Raw genomic sequence first — 19036 nt, 5'->3', positions numbered from 1 at the left:
CACGACTTAGCAACTAAACCACCACCACAGCCCAACACCTCACATCTTTATTCTCCAAGTTTGTATTTCCTGCTTCAAACAAGCAGCCTCCTGAGGGCTTGTTGGTCACCTGCTGATCTACCTCCTGAGGACATGTGCTGGTCATTCTGAGCCAAGGATCCTACTCAGGTGACAGAAATTAATGGGTTGACAATAGTTTAAGTGTGTTGGCCCTCCAAACTGAAGCTCACACAAACCTGGCAGATTAATCTTGTGAGCAGAGATGGATTTACCATAAGTCTAAGAAAGATTAAGTTTTAGAGTTTCTTCCAAAGCCCTGGAAGGGGCCCCAACAATGAGTTCACAGGGTCCTGTGCTTTGTAAAATTGACAAAAGTAAGATATTTTAAACATATTTCCTCTCTGTCACAATTTCCCTTTCATCTGGTGGCTCTGGAAAAGCCATGGGAATTTTGGGGAAGTTGAAATGGAGATACATTTAGGTTGCACTATGTATGTGGTTAGCTGTTATTTCTGTGCAGGTTACTGCCAGCCATCCTGGGGCAGGAAGGACTCCTACTGTCCACCAGCATGGAGACAAAGTGCAGGGCTAGCGGTCAGATCACAGGAGGAGAAAGTGTACTACAGCTCTTGGCATGGGAAGTATGGGGATCACGGAGGAGAAATGAGGAGTGAAACGCACAAACTGGGAGCTAGTCTGGGGTAAGGTCTTCCAGTCATGGATACGATGACTGCAAGATGTGGTTCATGCTGGTGCCTGGACAAAAGAGAAGTATCTCCCTATCAGGAATAAATAATTAACAATAGTAAAGTAATAAAGCATACACAATTATACACATACTGTCATTATAATTTCATCTTTATTAACACAAAAATTTGGCTGCAGGCGGTTTATTTGGGGAGTGATCCCACAAGCAAGGAGAGTGACACAAGGAAGGAAGGAGAGTCATGTAAGGCGATGCTCCTGTGAGCAGAGGAGGCTGATTCTGTTGAGACCCCCTGAGAAGCACACAGAATATATCCCCAAACTGAGCACTAATCGAAGAGGCTGGAGCCTTTATTCACCAGCCCCTGAGAACCCTGGCCAGAACTGGCCCACTCTTTGGGCTGTGCCAAGCAAGCTCCTAAGGGCAGAATGTAGAAAGGCAGGCCTGCTCTGAGGTGGAATGCTGGTGGCACACAGACACTGGCCCCCATATCCATCAGCGCCGGGAAAGTGACACATGGATGAGAGGATGTGCAATAGAATTTATCAAAATTCTTGTATGTGTGCTTATATGAACACAAAGCTTTACCAGCACTGCAAATAGGGTGTGTGTCTTTAATGACTCCTTCACAAAAGAAATTTGATCGAGGTCTTCCCATTTTGAAAACAATCCTAGAAATTTACACAGCTTTACCAGTGATGAGTTGTATAGCTGAAAGAAACTCTTCTAAACTATCAATAAGAAAAAAAAAATTTCTGTCTATAAACAACCATATTACAAAAACATTATTATAGGAAGAAGTAATCAGATTATGTAGCCAAAGAATGTAAGAAAATCTTTTAAAGAAAGAAAAGTTGTCATTTTTTCCCTAGACTTTGTGGAGCTTATATTTGTTAACTTCCAAAAATTTGTAACTTGTTGTGATTTCTTCTCTCATTCTAAATAAGTATTTAAATTGTACCTAATTTTGTGTTTGTGACAAGCAGCCCCTATAACCGTTTGTTGAATGAGTTTACCCAGGTTGCTGCCTCCCCAGAAGCACATGTCCTTGGGGCCTCAGTGCCCCCCTTGGTCTCCAAACACCTCCTCAATCTGGGGATTGAATGGATTCTCCTTTCCCAGGACGTGAGGCCACTGGTGCTGCATCTTCTTCCAGAAGAGATCTGCCAACAGCTGTGAAACCACCTGCAAGCAAGAACCCAAAGGAAAAGGAAAAGGGGGATTATACCAAAGTAAAGAACTTATCGGCAAGATTTACTCTATTCTTTGAGTGGTGGGCAGACCTTAGGCTGGCTCCCAAGGATTCCTACCTTTGAGTCTTCGTATGATCCCCTTCCTTTGATGTGGGTGGAACCTATCACCTGGTTCTAAGCAACAGAGCACAGTAAAGGATGTCCTTTCAGTGACTGTTGCGTTATCTATGACTCTGCTTTGCTGGCAAATATGCTCTCGAGACCCTCCTTGCTGGGCTGATGAAGTTAGAAGCCATGTTGGGAAGCCACATGGCAGGGAGCAGAGGGTGGCCTCTAGCTCACATCTAGTAAGAAGTTGGGTCTTCAGTCCTACAGCCACAAGGAAATAAATTCTGCCAACAACCCAAGTGGGTATGGCATCAAATCTTCCCCAGTTGTCTCCAAGTGAGAACGTAGATGTTAGTCTGTGAAATCCTAAGCAGGGAGCCCAGTGAAACTGCCAGCACTTCTGACCCACAGAAACTGAACCAAGTATGTATTGTTTTAAGCTGCTACCTTTGTGGAAATTTGTATTTGGTAAAAGACAGCAAATATACTTTCTCAGAAAGCCATTTATTCACTTACCTGTGGACAGCTAACACTTACTACAGGCCTAAGGCTTGGGTTTTGGAGATAAACAGGATGAATCCTTCCTACAAGGAACTCCCAGCCTAGTGAGGGACTGAGGCTTGCAGAATGATGCTACCAAAGCCACAGGGAGGGCGGAGAGGGGTGCTCACACCTGGAAGGGGAAGAGGTGGCAACTCTGCTGGGTGGGAGCAAAGGCTAGGTCCTCTCTGAAGAGGGTGATAGCTGAGCTGAATTTTCAAGGAGGAATTCACCAGATGGATCCAGAAGGAAGTGGTGTACATGATGGAGGGTGCAGCACACCCCAAAGCTCAGAGGCACAGAAGAGAATGGCCCGTGGGTGGGGACCCAGGGGTGCCTGGGACTTGAGGCTGAATGGGTGCCCTGGCAGGCTGTGGGCATGAAGAGTGTGGCTGGAGTGCCAGGGTGAGGAATGTAGTGGCTCAACTCCCAGGTCTGTCCCTGCTGTCCCAGCCCAATGCCCACTCGCTGGTTCCATTGTTGTATGTCCCTTTATTCACCATGTCACCGGGACCCATTCTTGGTGTTCAGTCCTCTGGCTTGTCATTAACGTGTCTTTGATGAGGAGTCTTTCTCTGCAGATAATGCCTTCATTTAGCAAATGGGGCTTGGACAAGCCTTCAGGCCCCAGATGGCTACATCTCCCTGGGGTTGGGTAGGGGGTGGTTAAAGCTGAATGAATAGAGGAATGTGATTGCTGAAGGCTTCAGAGGGGAACATATTGTTCAGCGCGGATGCTCAGTGATGTCCCTGACTTATTCAGAAGCACATGGACATTGTCTTCAAAGGGCACATCCTGTTCATCTTGCCAGTAAGTAGTGCTGCCAGCTCCCTGTGGATGTGGGCAGCCCTCTTCTACTCTCTGGGCTGAAATTCTCTCATTTGCAAAATGAGTGAATGATCTAATGACTTATCTGGGTCTAAACTGTGCAAAAGATTTTAGCACGTAGAAAAAAACTAGAACTGGTTGAGTCAATATACTAAACATCCTTGGTATTTTAATACATTCTGAGCCTTCTGAGGTGGATCCCAAATTCCATCCATCCACCAATGTAACCTTGATTATTTCTGTGTGGTGTCTAACACATACCCACCCCACCTGCCACTACCACATACTACATGAACAACACACACACACACACACACACACACACACACACACACACACACACACACTCAGACCTAAAGAGGCTGTCAGGCCAGCAGGATTACTGGAAGATCTGACCATCTCTCACATACTAAAGCAGTCAGTGTTTTTTCAAAAGAGAGGACTGGTTTCAGACTGTTTTTCCTGCCACTTCTCAACCGAATAGCCTCCTTCTAGGTCTGTGGAAAATTACGGGTTCTTATTTTTTGGTTTTTGCATTTTACCTTGATATACCTAAGCAGTCTTCCTAATAATTATGTGGTACCAAAGTATTTGTGGTCATTTATTTCCCAGTCTGAATTAATAAGGGAGGAGATGGGGATGAGGATAAGCGGAGGAAAGTTAACAGGAAAGAACTCAGATCTGAGTACGGGTAGCTGTTTGGTTTGAAAGCAATTAGTTGGCTGTCACTCTAATGGAGATTAAAATATTCATGAGTGTGCACTGCTGATATTTTGGATCTAAAATGAAAGTGGCATCATTATTACTAAACTAGACACTTGTGATAAAATGACCCACTATAATTATTCATTTGTCTGAGAAACATGTACTGAGCACCTACTATGAGCTTCTTAAAACCAACCTTCTCTGGTAACTCCCATGATACACTGTTCAGGACAAGGCTCAGCTATCCTTATTACCCCGGGTGAGCTGGTCCTTGAACACAAATATCTTTTGTGCCTCCCTATTCACAATTTAAAATATTAATGCAATACTTATTCAGTTGAGAAAAAATTTAAAAGACAGTTAAGCAAAAAGGAAAACAGGATACAACGCATCTTAATTGAATAGAGAGTCACTGTCAGCACTGAACCTTTCTGAGCCACACACATGCACACACACACATACATATACTGGATCCCTCTATAAATATTTTAAAATCTGCTCTTTTTGAGAAATAATTAACACACAGTAAAATTAACTCTTTTTGGTAAACAGTTCCATGAGTGTTGACAAATGCATTCAGTTGAGTTATCATCCCACCAATCTTTAATCTGCTTTTATTAATTTGCTCTATATTACAAACCTATTTCCATGTCACTGAAAGCAGATCTTTATCATTTTTATTCATGGCACTATACTCCATCAGATAGATGTAAACTAATTTATTTCACCGATAGAGATACTCGCCATACATCTTCCTAACATCTGTCCTCAGGACAGGGGCAGAGACAGTTTCCTGCTGCCGGTGCGTACATCTGCAGCCCAGGGTGGGTTCACAGGCTGCCTCATTCACTACCCCTGCTAGACACGTGCACGGAATGAAACTGGTCCAGCAGAAAGCTAGGGGACGTAGGGTCCTGGGTAAGTGGAATGTGGTGGTGAACAGGGTCGGGCTCTTCCTTGTCTCTTCCTCGGCAGTGGCCCAGCTGCCTGTGCTCTGGCAGGCCCCCAGCTGCAGAGTCCAGACGGTTGCCACTAGGGCGCTGCTGCTCTTGTCCAGGTGCCCCTCAGTTCCAGCAGTGGGGCCCTTACCCTGGGTAAGTCCGTACCACATGGGCACTGGTGCCGATCTGCAGGCCCCTCTGCAGCCCCAGTGCTTAGGTGGGGCACTGTCGCCCACTCATCTGCCTGCTGCAGAAGCCCGCAGGGTAGCAAAACCACGCGATGGTTGTTGGCCCACTGCAACGCTTCCTCTTTGAAACTCTCACAGAAGGGGTGACCAAGCAGGGTAACTTAACCTCCCATTGTTTTATGTATTTAGGTGAGCAGCTTTCTCAGTTTTTACTTGCAGCCTTTGCTCTCCCTAGGATGCGGGCATGAGTCCATGGAGAGGGGAGTTGGAGGGTGGGGACTTGGTGCTGTTTCTTGATTCAGTCCTTGGTGACAGCCATCTTGAGGTTTTTAGAATTGTTCTCCCTTCTGATGACAAGTTAACATTGAGCCACATTTCTTTGCCTAACCATATTTGTACTTATGATGAGTTCTTCCCCAGGCAGTACTAGTCCTCCAGGCAAATATACCATGCCAAATTCAGCCCACATGCTCATGATCTGCTCACATATGCAGGCATGATAGAAGCCCAGCAGTGGTCATAGCTGGACATCATCTAAGATTCCTCCACACTCCCACTTCCGAAGATATTGGTATAGACTTTGTTACAAAAATGGAACTCTTTAGTAAGACAACCATAAAAACAAACCCCAAACAGTAACTACCTTTTCGTAATATATATATATTTAATTTATTTATTTTTTAATTGAAGGATAATTACTTTACAGAATTTTGTTGTTTCCTTTTTGTAATATTTTTAAAGAATAAATTCTTGCAATTCAGAGCAAGATTATATAGACTTCACCAACAATTTATGACCAACCTTTTAAATTGCTAAATTTAACACTGAGGTTCTACCAGACCAAAATGAAAAATCTCTGAATTTATTTTTTCTGTAGGAAGAACACATCCAGTCTATCTTGGTAAGATTGATTTTAAATGCCTGCAGGGAAGCCCTCACCACAGGGAAGGCACGGTTTTATTTCTCTGGCCTCTTAATCTGCTCAGAAACACAATCTATTGGACCTGGTTGCTTTTGTCCCCAATTAATTTTAAATTTGTAAGCTTACAATGTGATAGTGGTATGAGATGTATTCTAAAACATTTAAGGAAAAATGTAAGTTTCCAGCTGCAGCCCGTCTGTGCTGACTCAGTGTGTCACCACTCAAACCACTGCTGCCAGCTGGTATATAAAGCAAACTGATCAAACTTGGCCCTTCATTCCTGGGTGACCAGCCTAAATGACCGCATTGGAGGGTTTCCTGGCCAGAAGGCCCTTTCTCTTCTCTTTCCCCACTGCCAGCAGAGGTGCCTTCTTTGAGGGACTCCACAAGTCTGCCATGGACCTGGAGTCCCAGGGACTTACTTGTTGAGACAAATGAAGATCTAGAGGCTATTAAACTTATTTAAAGCCAACCTACTGATTATATATATAGATGTTTGCTTCCAGCAGTGTAAACGGGTCAGGGCTCAAGAAAGAAGAGGGAGTTGGTGTCATGGAAGATTCACTGTCTGCAGGGAGAATTTGAAGAGGTTGGTTTGAGTTGCTCCTTGCTTGATAAGAGATGAGGCTGTTTTGCAGAGACTTTGTTGGATGGAGTTTCTAAAGGCAGGAGGTGTCAGGAATGTTTAACTAGAGAGTCTCAGCATAGCCAAGAAAACTGGACTTGGTATGTTTGTGATTCTTTCAACATTTCCTGTTTACCATTGTCTGATTTTAGACTCAGAGATGTTTTGAGTGCCTTTTCAGATATTTAACTTTGCAGAGATTTTAAAAGGTAGACGTTGAACATATAGAATTGCTGCACCTTCCACAGGCCACAAATCTGGGTCTTGGGTCTTTACCATGATGTTTCTTTTCTAGGACAAACTTTCTTTGCATTTTGTCAGTAGTTTGACTGCTATTCCCAACTCTCTGCTACATCAGCTGTCTCCGGAGGCATCTAGTGATCTCCCAGGTCTTCCTTCCAGTGGGTCCTGTTGGGAAGGGCAACAGTTCCTGCTTCATGGCAGTCACACCTGTGTAGTCCCTCTCCTTTGAGTGTGGTGGAACTTGACACTTGCTTTTAACTTCTAGGATATGGCAAAGGTGATGGAACGTTACTCTGAGATTAGGTTGTGTACCACTGTGAATTCTGTCTTGCTGGCAGATACTCTCTGTTGCTGTTTTGTACTCGCTGATGAAACAGGTCACTCAAGTGGCTTCTGAGCAACAGCCAGCTAGGAACTGTTGCTAGCAACATCTTAGTTTCACAAGCCTCAAGGAACTAAATTCTGCATATGAACTTGGAGGCAGATCCAAGTTCAGCTTTCAAATGACACCCAGCCCTGGCAGACACCTTGATGGCAACCTGGGAGAGACAGTGGAGCAGGATACCCAGTTAACCCATGTTGCCTAGATTCCTGGCCACAGAAAATGCCAGATAAGTAATGTGCATGGTTTTAAAATCATTTGGTATGCAACAGTAGACAACTAAAACACCTTCTCAATCTTAATCCTGTTTGATCTTTAATTTTTCTTCATAATTTGATCTCTTGGGCCAATCTCATCCCTGCCAGTGTCTCTTACTCTCAACTAGAAGCAGGTGATTCCCAAATCTGTGTCTCCAGGCCAGACCCCTCTCCTGAGATCAGAACTCATAAACTTGATCTAGTGACTGGATATAATGCAGGTACCCCAAATTTAGAATGTTCCAATCTTCTCCTGACAAAATGTGGTCCACTGGAGAAGGGAATGGCAAACCACTTCAGTATTCTTCCATTGAGAACCCTGTGAACAGTATGCAAAGGCAAAAAGATAGGACACTGCAAGATGAACTCCCCAGGTGGGTAGGTGCCAAATATGCTACTGGAGATCAGTGGAGAAATAACTTCAGATAGAATGAAGGGACAGAGCCAAAGCAAAAATAACACCCAGTTGTGGATGGGACTGGTGATAGAAGCAAGGACTGACGCTGTAAAGAGCAATATTGCATAAAATCCTGGAATGTTAGGTCCATGAATCAAGGCAAATTGGGAGTGGTCAAACAGGAGATGGCAAGAGTGAACGTTCTAGGAATCAGAAAACTAAAATGGACTGGAATGGGTGAATTTAACTCAGGTGACCATTATATCTACTACTGTGGGCAGGAATCCCTTAAGAAGAAATGGAGTAGCCATCATAGTCAACAAGAGGGTCTGAAATGCAGTACTTGGATGCAGTCTCAAAAACGACAGAATGATCTCTGTTCGTTTCCAAGGCAGACCATTCAATATTATGGTAATCCAAGTCTATGCCCCAACCAGTAATGCTGAAGAAGCTGAAGTAGAACAGTTCTATGAAGACCTACAAGACCTTTTAGAACTAACACCCAAAAGAGATGTCCTTTTCATTATAGGGGACTGGAATGCAAAAGTAGGAAGTCAAGAAACACCTGGAGTAACAGGCAAATTTGGCCTTGGAGTACAGAATGAAGCAGGGCAAAGGCTAATAGAGTTTTGCCAAGAGAATGCACTGGTCATAGCAAACACCCTCTTCCAACAACACAAGAGAAGACTCTACACATGCATATCACCAGATGGTCAACACCAAAATCAGATTGATTATATTCTTTGCAGCCAAAGATGGAGAAGCTCTATACAGTCAGCAAAAACAAGACCAGGGGCTGACTGTGGCTCGGATCATGAACTCCTTATTGCCAATTTCAGACTTAAATTGGAGAAACTAAGGAAAACCACTAGACCATTCAGGTATGACCTAAATCAAATCCCTTACAATTATACAGTGGAAGTGAGAAATAGATTTAAGGGACTAGATCTGATAGACAGCGTGCCTGATGAACTATGGAATGAGGTTCGTGACATTGTACAGGAGACATCAAGACCATCCCCATGGAAAAGAAATGCAAAAAAGCAAAATGGCTGTCTGGGGAGGCCTTACAAATAGCTGTGAAAAGAAGAGAAGCAAAAAGCAAAGGAGAGAAGGAAAGATACACCCATTTGAATGCAGAGTTCCAAAGAATAGCAAGGAGAGATTAAAAAAAAAAAAGCCTTCCTCAATGATCAGTGCAAAGAAATAGAGGAAAACAACAGAATGGGAAAGACTAGAGATCTCTTCAAGATAATTAGAGATACCAAGGGAATATTTGATGCAAAGATGGGCTCAATAAAGGAAAGACATGGCATGGACCTAACAGAAGCAGAAGATATTAAGAAGAGGTGGCAAGAATACACAGAAGAACTGTACAAAAAAGATCTTCATGACCCAGATAATCACGATGGTGTGATCACTCATCTAGAGCCAGACATCCTAAAATGTGAAGTCAAGTGGGCCTTAGGAAGCATCACTATGAACAAAGCTAGTGGAGGTGATGGAATTCTGGTGGAGCTATTTCAAATCCTAAAAAGATGATGCTGTGAAAGTGCTACACTCACTATGCCAGCAAATTTGGAAAACTCAGCAGTGGCCACAGGACTGGAAAAGGTCAGTTTTCATTCCAGTCCCAAAGAAAGGCAATGTCAAAGAATGCTCAAACTACTACAAAATTGCACTCATCTCACACGCTAGTAAAGTAATGCTCAAAATTCTCCAAGCCAGGCTTCAGCAATATGTAAACCGTGAACTTCCAGATGTTCAAGCTGGCTTTAGAAAAGGTAGAGGAACCAGAGATCAAATTGCCAACATCCACTGGATTATCAAAAAAGCAAGAGAGTGCCAGAAACACATCTATTTCTGCTTTATTGACTATGCCAAAGCCTCTGACTGTGTGGATCACAATAAACTGTGGACAATTCTGAAAGAGATGGGAATACCAGACTATCTGACCTGCCTCTTGAGAAACCTATATGCAGGTCAGGAAATAACAGTTAGAACTGGACATGAAACAATAGACTGGTTCCAAATAGGAAAAGGAGTACGTCAAGGTTGTATATTGTCACCCTGCTTATTTAACTTCTATGCAGAGTACATCATGAGAAACGCTGGGCTGGATGAAGCACATGCTGGAATTAAGATTGCCAGGAGAAATATCAATAACCTCAGATATGCAGATGACACCACCCTTATGGCAGAAAGTGAAGAAGAACTAAAGAGCCTCTTGATGAAAGTGAAAAAGGAGAGTGAAAAAGTTGGCTTAAAGCTCAAAATTCAGAAAACTAAGATCATGGCATCTGGCCGCATCACTTCATGGGAAATAGATGGGGAAACAGTGGAAATAGTGGATGACTTTTTTTGGGAGGTCTTAAATCTCTGCAGATTGTGATTGCCACCATGAAATTAAAAGATGTATACTCCTTGGAAGGAAAGTTATGACCAAACTAGATAGCATATTAAAAAACAGAAACATTACTTTGCCAAGAAAGGTCCATCTAGTCAAGGCTATGGTTTTTCCAGTGATCATGTATGGATGTGAGTGTTGGACGATAAAGAAAACTGAGTGCCAAAGAATTGATGCTTTTGAAGTGTGGTGTTGGAGAAGACTCTTGAGAGTCCCTTGGACTTGAAGGAGGTCCAACCAGTCCATCCTAAAGGAGATCAGTCCTGGGTGTTCTTTGGAAGGACTGATGCTGAAGCTGAAACTCCAATACTTTGGCCACCTGATGTGAAGAATTGACTCATTGGAAAAGACCCTGATGCTGGGAAAGATTGAGGGCAGGAGAAGGGGATGACAGAGGATGAGATGGTTGAAGGCATCACTGACTCAATGCACATGAGTTTGGGTAAACTCTGGGAGTTGGTGATAAATAGGGAGGCCTGGCTGCCGTGGTCCATGTGATCACAAAGAGCTGGACACAACAAGCGACTGAACTGAACTAAATCTTCTCCTTTTTTTAAGTTCCTTGACTTGGTATTTTCACCTCTCTTCATCCAGGTGTCTAATTTTGTGAGTCATCTCCTTCTTACTCATGAAATCCATCAATCAGCAGGTCTGGCATTATACTTTTCTAGTCCCATTATCCCCTTAAAATGAAGAAGGTATTTCTTAAATTTCTGTTCTACATTTTGGAAATGAGATAAAGAAGTGATTATTAGTATATCAGGCTTTTTTTTTTTTTAATATTTGCTTACTTTCACTTAGATGGTGAATACAATCTGGCTCAAAAATTAATATCTACCATAAATTTGAACTTTTCAACAAAATCTGTGTTTATACTTAATTACACTTGTCTCTCTGAGAGAATTGGAACAGATGAATCAATAGTGATTATACACTGTCCCCCTCTGCTTCTCCAGCAGGGTTTTAGAAAAAAATAGGCCAATAAAATAAAGCCTGCTCCCCTCTTGGTGGTGAGGGGCCAGTAGCAACTGTCTTGCTCAGATGTACAGGAACTGGTGAGGGGCACTGGACAAAGGTTCGTGGCTACTCTTTTGGTTGGTATTATGTCTGCGCCATCAACATGAGGTCCTGCAACTCAGCCTTGACCAACTAGCTCTTTCAAGATGGAAAAGGGGTGGATTCCTCTAGCTTCCCCATGGTCTGGAAGAATACATTCACGTGGCTTCTGCTATAGGGCACGCCACTGGGAGGAGGGTATATAGGGACATTCAGAGGCTCCCTTAAAGGCTTCAAGTCACAACCGTGTCCTGATGCTGCTCACATCTGTATCTACAGCTCAGATCCCTTCCTGAGCTTGCTGCAGAGACATCCTATAGGATCTTTAAACTTTTACTAACTTTTACTAATGCCTCCTCAAACCACCCTATCCTCCTAAAGGTGTTCTTGATCTCAGCAGGCAATGGAATCATCTATCCAATTTCCCAGTTCACAAAAGAAGTGTCATGCTTAGCATCTCTTTCTCCTTCACCTTTACATCCAATAAACAACCATGTTCGGTTGATTTAACTGTCCGAATCACTCCAATAGAGGCTTTCTCTCTCCCACTCTCACTACCTCTGTTCAGCCACCACACTCTCCCACACAAAAGTGTCCTCCAAACAGGTCTCCCTCCCTCTGGACAAAACCATTCTCCATGCTGCCACCTCAGGTATCTTTTTAGAGCACAAAGTGAAAGAAGTGAAAGTGTTAGTCACTTAGTTATATCTGATTCTTTGCGCAACCCCATGGACTGTAGCCTGCCAGGCTCTTCTGTCCATGGGATTCTCCAGGCAAGAATACTGGAGCAGACTGTCATGCCCTTCTCCAGGGGATCTCCCCGACCCAGGGACTGAACCCAGGTCTTCCACATTGCAGGCAGATTCTTTACCATGTGAGCCAGGAGGGAAGCCCTAAGTCTGGGTATTTTTCCTTCTTGCTGAAAAAACCTTCAATGGCTCCCCATTCTCCATAGCTGAAAGGTCAAATGCCATACAGACCCTATGTGATCTGTCCCTAAACCTCTCTCTTCGCTCCACTCTGTGTCTCAGCCACACTGAAACACTTTTATTTCCTCCAGTGTGCTGTGCTTTCTTTTGTATTCAGGTCCTTGCCCTTGCACTTCTTTGGCTCAAAACATTTTCTGCAGCCCCTTCCCTCTTCCTGTCACTTGACAAGTTTATGGTCTTAATTCTGAGTTCCCGCCTCCAAAAGTTTTTTCTCATACCCCTTTGCTCCATCCCATCTCCCATAATGCTCCCTTAGCATCTGTGCTAGCAAATTAGAGGCATTGACTACTTTACCTTTAATTATCTGTTTACTTCTCATTCTCCCACTCTATCCTATAATCTCCTTAACAGGCAGGGATAGTTTCTTGTTCATACTTCACTTCTCACTGTATTTGATACTGGATAGGCACTCAGTAAACATTCTTGGATGGCAATTTGCCATCTAGACTGTTCAGCTCAACATACAGGATAAGTAGGCGGGCTTTAGGGATGTCTCTCCATTGTCATCCACTTTAGTCATAGCTCCGCCCACTGTGGCCCACTCTATCACCCACTCCCAGCATGTGGATGAATTTCTCAGGAATGACTTAAGGTTATAGCACACACTGATTTGCAGCTTTTGACTCTGTTCACAACAATCAGTTATTGGTGAAAACTGAGTGCAAGAAAGAGCCCCAGTCTGACAGAACTTGAACCCTAATGCTATTTTAAGTCAGGGACACAGTCCTCTTTTGATAGATCAGACAGATATACAACAAAGCTGTCTTTGACCCTCTTCTTTTTCGTTTGTTCCTCATTACTCCCTATCTGACCATCTCCTCTCGTCCCTGTTCTCTGTAGAATCAGAGGGTAAAATTCTGTGATGTACAAAGAATGATAAGAACGACTACCTCATTACTGCCAGAAAGCAGGTCTCCACGTGAGCTACTAAAACCAGACATCACTGAGGGGAGGGGCAAACTCTAATATTTAGGCAGCTTCTAGCCAATGATTCTCTTGGATCAACATATCCAGGTGAAACACAGGAAACTTAGATATTCTGAAGTGCATTACTTAGATTTTTTGGGTTGTTGCTATTTAACACATGGGCGTTTAATATTCACTTTAAAATTTACCCAGCATCTATGGGACTCCACTGTCCATCTATCTGGTGATGGAGTGGCAGTCTTCCTTTTCTTTTGAGATAACTCTTAGCCCTGCCCATGGGTACTCATGGGACCTAGAACTCGAGGGAAGGACAGCGTGGTTCTTGTCAAGCTTCTGAGGCGAAGATCAGGCCTCCCTGTGGCCTGACTCACCAAAACGTAACAAGTGGCAGCACTACCCCCGCCCCTGGTTCTTTTCCTAATTTCTATATAAAGAGATATTATGAGGAAGTCCAGTATATAGAACAGATAAAAGAGGAACTTCCTGGGCAACAGCCAGGATAATGGACAGAATGAGGACAGGAGGGGACAGCATCCCACCTTCCAGCTCTCCTTGCTCTGTGAAGAGACCAGAGCAGAACTACTTTCCAGAATTGTCCCTTGGAATCCTAGATGGGGAACAGCTTTTACTGCAGGATATTGTCAAGGACATTGTTCTCCTCTCATACAATTCTCCTCATTTTCTAGAATGATCTGTAGAAGAAATTTCTCAAAGGACTCATTTCCAGGAATCCTTCTGATTTTTTTTCTGAGTACTTATTTTTTTTTTAATCTTTTGAAGGCCATGGCTTATGCCTCTCTTTGCATCAGCCCCTTGGAAAGCCTGGAGCTGATTTTGTGGGTCCTTGCAGGGAGTACCTTAGGAATTTCTGGGACAAATCATGAATTGTAAACATTAAGTCAGGAATCCAGGTATCATTTCTATCTCATTTTCCTTTTACTCTGATTTTTACCTTATTCTTTGAAATGAATATTAAATTATGTTTATCTTCTATCTTACACATGCATGTACATCACTTCAAACTTTCTGGAATAAAACAGGATAAAAATGAACATATGGATGCATTAATTATAATGAAAAAATAACAACTTTCAGCAACCATCACATGACTGCTCTTACCTCATTAGGGTGAAATCCATCCACGGGTTCGATGAGCTGCCAGGGCTGCCCACCTTTCTTTTGCCACTCCTCCGTGACTGCAGGGCAGACACACACAGAATTAGAGACAGGCTTTTCCGAGCAGTGGTCAACACCCAGAATAAGGGGTGTGAAGGATGCTCCCCTCCTGGGCTGATGTTTACCCAGCCACATCTGCCTCTGAGTCATTGTTTCAGTTTGGGGGTTTTCTAAACAGAAGTGATCTTTCCATTGTATCATTTTCCCCCTTTAACTCGAGAAGAAAAACGTGTGATAGTGTTGGATGAATGTGGTTTGTAGAATAAGAGGGGTGGGAGGGAAGGGTGAGCTGTAAAATATTCAAGACTGATTTAAGTCCATCTCATTTCTCAGTGACCAGAACAGAATTTCAGAAACAAGAGGAAAGTATTAAACTAACCTTTCCTTTCATGGGTTGCCATTTCCAGACACTGCCTGCATCTATCAAGCCATCATCATTAAAACTCACATAGTTCTCAGAAATAAAATTACATAAAATGATCTCAACATCACATGTAGAGTGAGGATAGCTACAGAGAAAACAGTATGAGCCTTAAAATGATGAGCAGGAGTAAAACTGTCCTTCAACAGGGGTGAGACCCAGGAATGTCAGCTGCCCCAAGGCAACAGCGCAACAAACTCTACATTGTGGTATCATATTGTCAATAAGGATTTCTCAAGGAAGTTTCAAATCCCCAGAAAACCTCCAGAGAGAAAACTGTGAGCCCTACCGTTACTAGCGTAGCCCACTATGTCCTTACTTCCCTGGTGTCCTGAGAAGGGAGTGGGCACAGCTGTGATTCCCCCGGCTCCTCCCTCCTCGTGCGTGTGTGTTCAGTCACCTGGTTGTGTCTGACTCTTTGCAACCCGTGGACTGTAGCTCATCAGGCTCCTCTGTCCATGGGGATTGTCCAGGCAAGAATACTGGAGTGGGTTGCCATTTCCTACTCCATCTTCCCTCTTCACTTCGCAAAAACTCAAGGGCAGGGATCTGTGCCCTCTTGCCCCACCCCCAGCTTTTTATCTCCCTTTGCCCCAAGGGAAGAATGAAAATTCTATTAGGGGCTCTGATTGGACAAGAGAAGCTGGACTTCCCTGGAGCTGAATCAATACTATGCTGCTTTTGTAATTAGTTCTAATATCACGCCAGGCCATCTATACTTACAGTCCAATCCCTGTCCCCAGAGGGTCTGCAAATACTGCTGCCCTTCTCAGAGCACAGGAGACAATCCCTGCTGGTGGTTTGGAGTCTTACACTGGATTACCAGTTCCTGTCGGCTTTTCCCCTGCCTGAATGGCCACCACTGAGCCACTCTCTTATACTTTGTGTTTTACTGGGTTTTATTGGAGGGTTCTAGAAGAAACAGCTATTGGAAAATGGCCTTTGCATTTGTTGTGACACTCAAATCAAGGACATTGTCCACGGTGTCCTCCATATGTGGTCCCAAGGGAGAGACTGCTTCATGCTGGTAAATGATGTATCTCTCTGAAGGAATAGTATATATCTGATCTTCTGATAGGAAGCTTAGAGTTGCAATGATGCTGAAACCACACTAACCCTTATGAAGACTTATTCTGCTGAACCAGCTTGCAGACCTCAACAGTTTCTTGCATTTGGCCACAGGTACCCTGTGAAAGACAGAGCCTTGGGCCAGCTTGCCTGGCTCCAGCTTCAGTCTGCCTGGCTGTTCTGGTTTTCAGGCATGACCTTGGAATCATATTTTCTGCTTCACGTTAAATTCTGGCTGCTGCACCTTAACCTCTGGACCTGAAACTGAAGCACCTGTGGGGCTATGCTGGCCTCCTGGGTGCATGATGCTGTTCCAGCCCAGCTCTGCTCATCTGGCTTCCCTGCTGCGAGTTCCTAGTGTTTGGTTCAGGCTGTTCCTTCTCCCCTTTGATTGACCAGGAGACGATGGGCCACTTTCCTACTCACTTTTTTTTTGGGGGGGGGTCCTACTTTTCTACTTTAGAATTTTACGCTGATTCTCTGAGTCACTGCCAATCTGAACATCTAACCAATTACCCTTAATGGAGCACCAGGCATTTGGAAGGGTTTCTTCAAAGTCAGTGTCACCCATTACTGAGCCCCCTCCATACTTTTTGCTCTTCTGTATGGTCAGCCTTATCCCTGTCTTGCAGTCCCAAGAGTTTCTAAAACAAAAATCAATAATGATGCAGAAAGGTCCAGCCCAGGTTGAGACATCAGCCTCCCAGGTTATCTGTCGCAGGAGAGGTGACCTCGCTTCTATGCCACTTGTGCTCTTTCACCTCACCCAGGTTCTCAATGAGCTTTTCCATCCTTTCTCTTGCTTCTCCCTTTATTTTTAGTTTGGTTTCCCTTATGCTGAACAAGTGTGAAAAAGAAGAGAAAGAGAGAAAGAATCTCTATCCAGTGTTAAGTAATTCCTGGTCCATGTTAGGCAATGGGAAGCAAGCCCCAGTGAAGAACTCGGAAAGCCTGCTGAGAAGCTGTAGGGTTAGATGAATAAGACATGAAGATTGTTTTAACAAGATGGACAGCAAGGCATGGGTGTGACCTGGACACATCCTCTGATTCAGCGGAAGCAGGAAGTTCCTTACAGTATTTTCTGGCTCTCCTTGTTTGCAGAGAAGGTTAATCAACAAATTCAATCTAAACGTGTGCCTTTACTGGCTAAGAGAACATTCAGAAGGGAATTACAGTGATCTAGAAAGCTGGAAAATCCACAGTGGAAAGCAAATTTGAGCCCACAGTGGAAAGCAAATTTGAGCCCATAAGTGAAACAAATTTGAGCCTATAAGTTTAAGCCAAGATGGTGTTCCTGGAGAGAAATGTTTACTGAGAGCCTCATGTTATAAATACCAGACTTCTTATACCCATGTTTCTCTCTCTAGTGTGATTGAATGCTAGTCTTAACCAAGCTTAAAGTTGGTCTAGGCTGTTTCCATTTTGATTTGAATTTCATGTGCATTCAGTTCAGTTCAGTTCAGTTGCTCAGTCGTGTCTGACTCTTTGTGACCTCATGAATCACAGCACACCAGGCCTCCCTGCCCATCACCAACTCCCAGAGTTCACTCAGACTCATGTCCATCGAGTTGGTGATGCCATCCAGCCATCTCATCCTCTGTCGTCCCCTTCTGCTCCTGCCCTCAATCCCTCCCAGCATCAAAGTCCCCTCCAAGGAGTCAACTCTTCACATGAGGTGGCCAAAGTACTGGAGTTTCAGCTATAGCATCATTCCTTCCAAAGATGTCCCAGGGCTGATCTCCTTCAGAATGGACTACTTGGATCTCCTTGTAGTCCAAGGGACTCTCAAGAGTCTTCTCCAACTAACTACTAAATGAAAAACTATTTCCCTTAGAGGAAGGGAGAGGTGGTGATGGATATTATACTTCAGGGAACAAATTCAGTCATCAGAATTAATGACTGTTTTTTAAATGAAAAGGAATGGTCATTCCTTCTACTCCCTTGGAGGCTTGATCTCATGATGTAGGATCATTTTCTCACATGATGGTTCTGTCTTTGAGGGTTACCAGTCACTAAGTATCTGTAGACACCAGAATTACAACACTTAGAGGAAGAGTCAGTAACTCACAGGCAAGAGTTTAAGGTTTCCCCTGTGTTATGACCAGACAGAGTTAGATAGAATGACCCTTTTTAGTTTGTTTATCTTGGTAAAATTTTGCTCTTTAGAATAAATACAATTGTAGACAGTGGTCTGTATTTCTTCTTGACTGATTTTGGCATGGGATGTCCAAGCCCGGTATTATGGTAAATTGGTCAGTTTTCTTCCTGCCTTGGACCATAATTAAAAATAGGTATACGAATTCCAATTTTTTCTTTGGAACAGCTGATTTAAAGCTCTTGAATCAGCATGAAGGATCTCTTGGGATATGGTATGTACTGTATTTTCTTTCTCGGTAAAGTAAAAACTTTGCTAATAACCAGTTTTTCAGCGATGCAATAGAAATCACAGGAGAAGACTCATAGAACATTTGCTAGCTCCTTGATAAACAGCAATATTAGCAGATACTTAAAGAGAAATCTGAATTCTGGTCAGATTTCATGGTTATTGGTCATTTTACAAACACACATGGGGGAACAAGTTTTATTCTAATTGAGTTGTCTTAGAAGCTGAGGGCAGCTGGTAGAATATTTAAAGTGTCAATGAAAAAATGGCCTTGTCAGTCAAGTGGCATTTTCCTTCCCCCATTTGGGAGGTGTGGTAGAGATGAAGAAAAAGGACATCACCTGCTCAAGCTGGCATTTCCTGAAAGGAGAAAAAAATTACTGCTTCTGTTTAGCTCATAACCAGTTGGAGGATGAGTCAGCGAGAGACAGAAAAAGTCTTTGAGGTGAGCAATCATCTTTTGGAGCTGGACTGAGGCTGTCAGAGTGGAGAACAGACAGGTCTCATGTCTACCCTCGAGGGACAGGGACCCTCAACAGTCATTTGGTCTGTCTCAAGGCGTAAAATTGTGAA

General features: G+C 43.5%; 1 protein-coding gene across 1 annotated transcript in view; it reads right to left on the bottom strand.

The window, feature by feature from the left end:
* Positions 1 to 896: 896 nt before the first annotated feature.
* The window catches only part of AOAH (acyloxyacyl hydrolase), a 203006-nt gene continuing 184866 nt past the window's right edge, over positions 897 to 19036 (bottom strand). Inside the window, exons 20-21 of the mRNA XM_068973018.1 lie at positions 14535 to 14611; positions 897 to 1891 (exon numbers count right to left, since the gene is read on the bottom strand). Coding sequence (XP_068829119.1) covers positions 1763 to 1891; positions 14535 to 14611 — 206 coding nt within the window. The 3' untranslated portion in view covers positions 897 to 1762. The remainder of the gene's footprint in view (positions 1892 to 14534; positions 14612 to 19036) is intronic.

The sequence above is a fragment of the Capricornis sumatraensis genome, chromosome 5 (genome assembly GCF_032405125.1).
Source record: "Capricornis sumatraensis isolate serow.1 chromosome 5, serow.2, whole genome shotgun sequence".
Lineage (NCBI taxonomy): Eukaryota > Metazoa > Chordata > Mammalia > Artiodactyla > Bovidae > Capricornis > Capricornis sumatraensis.
Note: the sequence above shows the minus strand (reverse complement) of the source record. Positions and strands in the feature narration are given on the sequence as shown.